The sequence below is a fragment of the Rattus norvegicus genome, chromosome 3 (assembly GCF_021556685.1).
Source record: "Rattus norvegicus strain SHRSP/BbbUtx chromosome 3, alternate assembly SHRSP_T2T, whole genome shotgun sequence".
In the NCBI taxonomy this organism is placed as follows: Eukaryota; Metazoa; Chordata; class Mammalia; order Rodentia; family Muridae; genus Rattus; species Rattus norvegicus.
Genome location: NC_141536.1, coordinates 140871300 through 140881168, shown reverse-complemented (window position 1 = coordinate 140881168; position 9869 = coordinate 140871300). Strand labels below are relative to the sequence as shown.

The following is a 9869-nucleotide window of genomic DNA, read 5'->3' as shown; positions in this document are numbered from 1 at the left end:
GGCTTACTTTGGGGGATGGCTCTTAATAGATGAGGGACTGCAGTCTAGTGCTGTAAATAGCTGTGCATGCAGCCTGAGTTCAGGCCATATCCCTACGCATTTGGAGGAGCGAGGCCAGAAGAGAGATAGCCATCAGCCTCAGAGACCCAAAAAGCTCTCAGGTGAATGAATCTCGACGAGTCTCTCCTCTGCTTTGGCACTGGCCTTAACTGTTCTAGGCTCCCAACTGCAAGGGAAGCTGAGCTCCCATTGGACCAGGAGGAAGCCATGGAGACGAGGAGAGGCAGCACTCCAGCCAGCACTTCCCCCAGATGCCATCAGCACAGCAGCCCAAACCCTGGTCCTAAGACAAAGGCCACTGCCATGACATATCCAGGAAAGCCTAGGTGGGGACCCACACACCAGCCCCAAGCAAACACAAACACAACTTTATTGGCACCAAGGAACAAGCAGGCTGGACTGGGGATTCCTGCTCAGTCCAAGCGGCAAGGGAGATGGGTAGAGGAGGGCTGTGGATCAGATTTATAATAGAGACGCCATCTTGTAAGTCAATAGCCAAAACCCCTGGTGCTGGGAAGAGAGGAGGGAGGAGAGGAGGCAGCACTGCTATCTAGAAAGGGAACAGCTCCTGCGTAGGGATGTTGAGCTCAACAGCCATGTCTGGGGTGCACCTGGCAGGAAGAAGGAAAGGAGACTGTGAGGGGCCAACCAGGGACACCAGGGTTAGGGACAGAGGGGACACACCTCCAGTTTCACTATGATACTGGTGTTTACTGGGGAGGCATCATCCTAAAACACAACCTGCAGCCACCTGGGCAAGCACACACATGCCTACACATGCACGTACTCACACATATACACACAAACACAAGCACATATACACACATATATGAATACAGACACGCATACACACACAAACACAAACACACATATACACATACACACACACATATATATACACACACACACATACACACATACGTGCACACATATACACATACAGAGACAGACACACACATAACACACACAGGTCAAAATGGGAAGGAAGTTAATTTGACAGAATTAATGAGGACCCCAAGACCAGCGGGGAGCAGGAATTCATGCCAATGTCATGTCCCCAGGGAGTCCTCCTTGACTGCCCCGGACCCACTGCCCTGGAACAAGCTCTTCTAGGCTCACAGGCCTCTCAGCAGCTCCATGCTCAGAACCCAGAATCTCCTAGTATCCTGTCCTCCTCTTGGCTCCATGGTGGCAGAGCCAAGGGTTCCTCTCATTCATGGGCTCCCTGATATTTCATAAACTCAACAGCATTACTCAAAAGAAAAAAGCAGAGGAAGGAAGAAGGGGGATGGGAAAGGGTGCCATGGATACAGGCAACCAGCAAGAACAACTAGGCACGTGCTGCCTAGGACTATCCTCTAAGCCACGCTGCCACCATCTTCTGTTGGGCTGAGCCTGCCTGCAAAACATCTTCACACCCCTGATGATTTAACCACTGACATTCCCTCAGAGAACAAGGGAGATGGCAGGGTCACGGGGCCCTCAGCTGAGCATCTTACCACTCCTCCCAACCAGTTACATATGGCTCCAAGGTCTTAGGGAGAGGCCGGACTTTATACACTGAGAAGACCAGAGTAAGAAGGCTCCATCGACACACCCATGGCAAGCTATCACCCATTCTGCATGCAGGTTTTCCAGTGTGGCTACTCTGGGTTCACACATAATCCTGTCAGTGATTCTTCATCCAGTCTCTGGGAGGATGCCCAATAAACTCATTAGTTTCCCTGGAGGAACTTTGATGGAATCAAATGTTAGCTTGTCATTACACCCTTAGGGGTAGATGTTGCTTGACATCCCCTCCCTCCTGGAAGGAAATTTTCTAAACACATGGTAATCCTAGCATTCAGGAGGCCTAAGTAGGAGGATCAATAATTGAAACTAGCCTGAGCTACAAATTGAGACTCCTTCTCAAAGCACAAAATGGGGATAGGACACAAAGAAGGCCTGGGAGGCAGGGAGACGAATGGGAAAAACTTATAATCTGCAGTGCTGGGCTCTGCCACCACACAGGTCTGGTGGCATCGTGAAGAGGCCTGGCCTGTTCCCACACTACCATCTGGCCCTACCATAGAGCCTAATCCTGGGGAAAGCAGGCCAGGGGTTAATTTTGGAAGGAAAGACCTTCTCCCCTTGGGGCAGAGAAATCTGCCAGGCAGAAAAGATGCCCTTTCCACTCTTGCCCCTGTGCCTTCCTGGAACCAACCACCTGGTTCAGCCACACCAGAAATGGGAAGGGAAAACTACACCTAGGCTAGCACCTCCAGGCCTCCCTGATGCGTGCCTTGGCTCTTGCCACCTCCCCAAATTGGCATCCCTAGGAACCAGTCTGTTCAGCCCAGCATGGCAGCCAAAACTACATACTTGGGTCTCTGCAGCAGGACGTCCTTAAAAACGGCCTCTCGAGGGTTCCAGATTTCTGCATACATTTGCTCCACCTCTGAGATTAACATGGGAATCTCTTCTTTCAGCTGCTTGATAAGCTAAGGAGGAGAGAGACACAGAAAGGAAGCATGAAGTCCAAACCTGCAGAAGACAGGACACCACCATGGAAGGAGGGTGTCTGGGGAGATGGGATGGGCCCTGTCACTAAGATGCACTTGATGCCAGAGTTAACCTCCTGAATAGGGAGAGAAATGGGCCTCTCAAGAGAGGGGAGAGAACAGTGAAGACTGGAGGCCAGTCACAAGGGGGCAGGACATGGTAAGAGAAACAAGGTGATGCTGGAGCTGAAAACTGATGGCGCCAAGACAATGCCACTCACTCGACAAAGGGTGGGCCCTCGTCCCCTAACTCTGATTGTGGGCCAAGGGGTGGAGTGTAGCATGTAATATTGTCTACAATGCTTCGAGTTCCAGGCGAGCTGCATGCACGCACCCACCCAGGGGCCATTTCAGACCCACAGGACACACACACATTAGCTCATTTTTAAACTGCCTTATGTTCCGTGGCTGGGCTCCTCTAAGCCTCCCGTGGCTAGCATGCCCTTCCCTTTGCTCCTTGCTCAACAATCTAAATCTTCCCTCTACCTAGTTGCCCGGTCACCTTCTCCTTGCTTAGTACCCTAAATCTGCCCTCAGCTTAGTTGTGCTTCTAATCTCCCACCTGCTACCCTAGGCCCAACCAGGGAAGTGTCCAGTGGCCACTCCACCCGAGATCTCACATGGCTAACGGCTCTCTTTCCCGCCGAAGCATGGTGAATCTCCTCTCCTCCCTCTCCTCATCTCACCTGCGGGAACCTGGAAGTCCCACCTCTTCTGCCCTGCCATTGGCCACAGGCATCTTTATTGATCAGTCAAAAACCAACTGGGGGTCAGGATCCTCATCGTTTACGTGTATATTCTGGATTAGATCAAAACATTAAGACCACTCCCTACAGTGCAGGGCAGTGGTTAGCGCTGCGGATGATGCTAACGGATCGTGGCCACGAGGGAGGGTGGAACCAACACACATCCCCTTGGAGGTGAATGATGAGTGACAGCAATGGTACAATCAAGGAAGCAGGCCAGTGCTGGAGTAGGCCCCTTCTAAGGACCAAGGCAGCACAAGGCAAGGCCCACCTGCAGCTCCCTCCCAGAGGCCACCTTCCTGCTGTCCTCACCTCTTCAAACCAGAGCACGCACCTCTGCAGGCGCCGGCTGTCCCGGGTCTTCAGCAGAAGTCTGTTCTCATGGGGTTCCTGGGTTTTCTATGGAAGAGAGAGAAGTCTGTTTCTGGGTACCCTAGGCAGGGTACATAGGAGACTGACAGGACACCAGAAGCAGAGGACAGAGAAGCTAGGAGGGCCAGGCCAGCACTCACCACCACCAGAGACTTCAGGATTCTCCTCTTCTTCTCTTGAATTATGTTGGAAAAAAATGCCAGGACTTTTTCACGCATCTCCCTAAGGTTGTCCAGCTCGTCCTGGGGCAGGAGGGGGTGGTCAGCAGAAAGGACTTGGCCACTACTTCCCCATGCCAGGGAGTCCAGGTATTAGGCCAGGGGTTCCCTTACCTGCTGGCTGTCCTTTGCCTGCTGCACCAGGCGCACATGGTTGGCAATCTGAACCAACCTGATGGGATACTCGTGGTCCATGTAGGTGCTAAGTAAATTCACCTCCTCATTGGCCTTCCGGATTTCAGAGTTCAGCTGTTCCACCTCCCACTGAAGTGCTGGGGAGGAACAGCATGGGGGAGAGGCAGTTAAAAGGGCAGGTGTCTGGGACTTCCTTCAGAGGACCTTTCCAGAAGACCCCGAAAACCTAGCTGCCCCTGACCGCTGGACTGGAATCTGGGCTGAGGTGTGCCCACACAAGTAAAGAGGTGGTAAAAACTGAAGCTGCTAGTGTCTGAGGCCTCAGAAAAGAGAAACAAAAAGGTGTAAGATCCCTGGACCAGTCCAGCTCTGCTGACTGCTAAGTGGTCCTCACCAAGAGTTCCCTAACCAGCTCTTAGCATCTTCAGACACATGCTCCTGAGGAAGCAAGACCAGACTCAACAATGGAGCCCTTGGCAGGATTAAGACAAAATCTAGCAGACATGATGGTTCATACCTATAATCCCAGCTCCAAAGAGACTAAGGTGGGAAGACTGCTGAGAATTCAAGGTAAGCCTGGGCTACAAAGTGAGTTGCAAGCCAGCCTGAGCTACAGAGTGAGACTTGCCTCAAAATACAAATGAATAAAAGATAATGTCTAGTCTTCCTTCCCCCATGGAGTGTATCTCCAGTGTCTTAGACTTCCTGACACAAGCACATACACACACACACACACACACACACACACACACACACACACACACACACACACACCCTCAGTATCTATCCTGCTCAGGGAAGGGGAAAAAAATACACTCTAGAGCAATGGAAGCCAGAAGGCCTGGGTCCCAGCCACTCCTTCCAGACAGACCCTGATAGGAAGTCAGGCTAGGCCTAGATTCCAACTTCTAACCACAAAACCTACAGCAGGTACCTCCTCTCACTCAGCCTCAGACACCTTGTTAGCAGAGTGTGAGAAAAGTCCCTGCATCCCAGGAGGTCACCGTGAGTGTGCAGTCACAGCAGGTGAACACACAGGCAAACACTGAGTGCTCTTCGGATTTTGTTAGCTACTCACTTTAAAGCTCAACATCGTGCTCTCCCTAGAAGGCAGCACAGGGGCTGAGTAGCATCAGACAGGTGGTACAAAGAGCTGCCCTCCCCAAGAAGCTCACAGATGAGGCCCAGGAGGTCACCCCTTACTGTTTGTCTTGCTCTCCTCCTTCTCTTTCCACTCCTGGAACTCAGACCTCAGCTCTTGCACCCTCTTCTTGTTTGAGTACTCCAAGATGTCGATGATATTCTACAGGAGGGGTAAGGTCAGTTCACCCCCAGCCTCTGCTGGCTCTCCAGCTCACAGTGGGCTGCAGCCACAAGAGCACTTCCACAACCCCACTCCCAGCTCCAGCAACCTGAGGAGTGCTATCGCTCCCATTCTAACCTCCAACAGACCCTTACCAGGGCTGAAAAGGCCCCTTTACTATGGTGGCCTAGGGCAAGCTTACTTTTCCATCTCCCTCACTCACATCTTGCTGTCCAGTCTTCCATGGCAACTATAGCTCCTTGTGCCTCCTTTACTCCCTCTCACCCCATGTCTGGGACATCTGTTCCCACTGCCTGGAGTCCCCATCCATCCTCCCTCTCCCAGTTCGCGCCTCTGCAGACTTCGGCTCAAGCATGGCTTTCCCCAGGAAAGCCTTCCTGATACTGTGCAGAGGTCCCCTTTGGGATCCCCAAATCTCCTCACCTCTAGTGCAGCACATGTCCAATGCTAACTGCAACTTACCATGACCCCACTAGAGGGAAGGCTGTACGTAGATAAGGTGTCACATAATGGCTCTTCCCAAGGGCCCAGAGGTGTACCCAGGATAGTCTAATCCCCAGGACCCATAGTACAAAGCTGGGAGTGATGTTGTGGGTTTACAATTCTAGTACTGGTAGTGTAGAGACAGGCAGATCCCTGAGGCACACTAGCCAGCCAACATAGCCTAACACACAAGCCTCAGGTTCCGGGGAGAGATGCTGTCTCAATAAAGAACAGGACACATGTCCTGACGAACACCACCACCTAATAGCTTCCACATGTAAGGGTGAGTGTGTGCATGTGCATGTGCGTATGTGTGTGTACAAGAAGTTTCCATGGGTTGAAGAACTGTGTGGCTTTGGTCTCTGTTAAAATCGGGCTGTGTCCCTCAAGCTTCTTAGGTGTAACTGCTTCTTGAGCTAGGGACCTTCTTTAGGGAAGCAAATAAGAGTGATTGAGGTCACAGGACAGGACCTCAGCCTCTCAAGAGGACCAACGTGACCCCACAAGACGGCAGCACTCTCTCCATGCACACAAAGAGAAGGCATATAAGGACATGGTAAGAAGATGGCCATCTTCAAAACAGGAGAGAACTTCATAATAGGCTCTAGACAGTACTCCAGTTACTCCCACCGCAAGGTAGCAGTGGATTCAATTGACTGTGCTTCCTAAAAACAGTGATACCAGGGCAAGAAAGGCATAGGTCCTGGGGAAAGACTGCCTGGGTTCAAATCCTGCCTCTGGTTCTTGCTCTCTAGGGAACCTGGAACAAGTTCCTTAGCCTTCCTCTTTCCATTTCTTCATCTGTAAAATGAGGGTAAAAAGAGTGCCGGCCCTGGGGTTGGGGATTTAGCTCAGTGGTAGAGCGCTTGCTTAGCAAGCGCAAGGCCCTGGGTTCAGTCCCCAGCTCCGGAAAAAAGAAAAAAGAAAAAAAAAACTTAAAAAAAAAAAAGAGTGCCGGCCCTGACAGGTTGTTGTGAGATAGACATACATACATACATATATACACAGAAACACACACACATACATACATATATGTGTGTATATATGTGATTGTACAAAACCATTTGGTGTCTCACTATGGACACCTGGCAGGCAGTGGAGGTGGTAGTGACAGCATCAAATACTTTCTACTGCACAAGGGTCAGGTATGACGGCTACGCCTTCCCTTTTGAGGTGAGTGTTACTGTGATCCACTCCACCGAGCTCCAATACACAGGTGACTGGTGAAATGAGGCACTGCATTCTCTCACAGGCAGCGGGGAGCGCAGAGGTTGAAAGGAGCCAGCAGAGGGCGCGCCTGCGCGGGAAGGAGGCGGCAGACAACTCACCCCGAGGATGTTCTGCTGCTGCAGCATTTCACGCACGCTCAAGGCCGTGCTGTCCTCAGTTTCCAAGATGGTCTTGATCAGCTCCTGGTTGAGCTTGCTGAGGTAGCCTTCATGGCTGTAGAGCTCCTGGAGCGAGGTCCGCTGGTTTCGAAGCATTGACTGCGGATACGGGGCAGGGGCAGGGAGGAAAGTCATCCAAACCTGCTGGCCACTAAAGATTTTCCCGGACCCCTGACATCCCATAGTAAATGCTGCCTAGTTGGGCGGCCTTTGACTCACTGAGCTTCCACACATCCCCACCATCCCCGCACCATCATCCTATCTCTGAGATGAGAATACAGTTGGTGGCTCATCACCATTTAAATAACTGACATTCAGTAGATAAGGATAGACCCAATCACCAAAGACCTCTTAGAATCAGTGAAAACTACAAAAAAAATATACAAGATAAGGGCCCAGTTTAGGTAAGAAGGCAGCCAAGATGCTAGGCTAGATCTGGACTAGAAGCAGGGAAGGGTAGAGGGGAGAACACAACGATTTTTTTATCATATTTCTCCCCCATGGAAAGTGAATATGAAGGGATAAGTGATTTGCCCAAGGTTACCCCCAGTGGTAGGTAAGCTCACTAATGTTAAAATTTAGTAACGAATATTAATAATAACAAGAAATGCCCTACTGGACATGAGGGCCAACAAGTGCTACGATTTTTTCTACAGAGGACACATGGAATCATCCATCCTCCAGTTCCCAAGTGGAGGCTCGGAGAGGTCAAGTACCACTGTCACACAGCCCGGAAGTGATAACGGAGCCGGAGAAGACAGACTTCAGAGGCTTGGTGTCTGTCCTTCCGTTATCCTGCCTCAAGAACCCGGTGGGATTCGTGCTACCAGAAGCCCAATCCACGGTGGCACAAGTAGGTCAAACCAGCACAGGCTGAAGCAGGAGAATCACCTGGCTAATCGGGCCAACGAGAGTGACAGAAAATACCCCGTCTCAAAAACACAAGTGGCCAGGAGAGGCTGGCGCATCTCGGGAGTAGGACTGGGCTCTCCCAGGTCTGCTACTTGACATCCTGGGGAACCTGAACAAGCTAATTAACCTCAGATCACTCACTGGTACTCACTGGAAGCAGCTAATGGCTAACTGCTGCTTCAGAGAACTGCCACATAGAAATAAGATAAAATCTTTAGTGCAGCCACTAGGGCTGTGCTGGGCAGCTCAGCATGGGCCCAGCAAACAGCAGCTGAGATTGGTTCCTTTGGCTCTACACCCCACCCCACCCCCACCCCCACCCCACCCCCACCCCCACCCCCACCCCCATTCCCATCTCATCTGCATGCTCTCTTTCCTCTTCCTGTGGTCTCGTGATTCCTGCATCTGCCCTGGCCTTCAGCTCCTGTATTCTGTACTTGATAACAAGACCAGTGCAAGTGCATTGTGGCTGCCGTGTGCTGGCGCTGTGTCCTACATTTGCATTACCTCATAGCATCCTGGGAGACAGGAACTATTATTAGTCCCACTTTATAGAAGTTCAGTTTCCATAGCAGACACAGGTCGTGCCTAGCAGAACTGTTGTCTGTGACCACTAGCCACTCAAGGTTTTAACCCCACATTTCCAGATCCCTGAATCCAGAAATACTTTGTTTAAAAAAAAAAAAATGCAACTCTCATGTGCCTGGGGACAGTAAGCCTGAATACACATTGACACCCCCACACACCACTCCTAAGTGACTCTGAGAAATAGGATTTTATGACCTGTGCTCTAAAAATTAATTTGTCTAACCGCAGAACTCATGTGTCTCCTGCCTGACCTTGACCTCAATATGTCATCATACGATTACAATGTGTAGCTGTGTCTCCTTTCCTGACCTACTTCCATTTAGGACTCCCGTCTCCCGTACTAGGCCTGTCCTTATCGACTTGCTGGTCTCCTTCCAGCAGCAAATCACAGCCGGAGGGCAGACTGTGTCTGCACTCTTGTGGTGGTGTCACCAGTGCAAGGACAGCCCATGGAGCTCTGTGAGCAGACGCTAGATCAATTAAGAATCGTCTGTGGGGGCTTTTAATTCATTCTTCTGTGTCTCAAGTGAAGTTTAAGCCCTGTATCTGTACTGCATACATGGTTGCATATCCAACACCCTGTACAGTGCCCTTCGCCAGGCACTAATAAGTTGTAAACAACCTCCCCCAGCTGTCTCCCACACTACTTCTTCACTACTTGGCTAGCCTATCTAAAATGGCCTCCAACACTTTCCCCTGGGCCCCTTCAATCTCCAACCTTAGTCTTGGTTTCCTCATATTATTGCTGTGCCTCCTTAATATTGCTATTTTTGTCTTTGGGGTTTGGTGGTGGTTGCTGTTGTTTAAGACAGGTTCTCATTCTGTTGTCTAAGTCTGCCTTGAACTCAGGATGCAGTCTGGGCAGTCCTCCTGCCTCAGCCTTCCTGAAGCTGGGATTACGAGCACGAGCTACCACAGCCTCTGGCTTATCACTCTGGCTTATCACTTCTCATTTTATATGTTTAATCACTCGTCTCTTCCAGGCCAGAGCCCAGCCCCGGTCTATCTCCAAGTTCAGAACAGGGCCTGGCACACAGGTGATCAGTCAGGGCTGCTAACCGACAGAACACTTGCAGAAGACAGCCTGAGGGACACAGTTTACT

At 50.9% G+C, this 9869-nt stretch overlaps 1 protein-coding gene across 31 annotated transcripts in view; it reads right to left on the bottom strand.

Annotated features, from left to right (window-relative positions):
- Positions 1-406: 406 nt before the first annotated feature.
- C3h20orf96 (similar to human chromosome 20 open reading frame 96) overlaps positions 407-9869 on the bottom strand; it is a 32888-nt gene continuing 23425 nt past the window's right edge. For 16 of the 31 annotated variants that reach the window (XM_087653981.1, XM_087653979.1, XM_087653988.1 and 13 more), the window contains 7 exons: positions 7207-7365; positions 5275-5374; positions 4051-4208; positions 3859-3960; positions 3659-3745; positions 2422-2540; positions 414-671 (listed from right to left, as the gene is read on the bottom strand). In XM_087653981.1, coding sequence (XP_087510107.1) covers positions 611-671; positions 2422-2540; positions 3659-3745; positions 3859-3960; positions 4051-4208; positions 5275-5374; positions 7207-7365 — 786 coding nt within the window. In that variant the 3' untranslated portion in view covers positions 414-610. Of the gene's footprint in view, positions 672-2421; positions 2541-3658; positions 3746-3858; positions 3961-4050; positions 4209-5274; positions 5375-7206; positions 7366-9869 lie in introns of all 31 variants that reach the window. The other 15 variants (XR_015683345.1, XR_015683339.1, XR_015683348.1 and 12 more) reach the window with 3 other exon arrangements.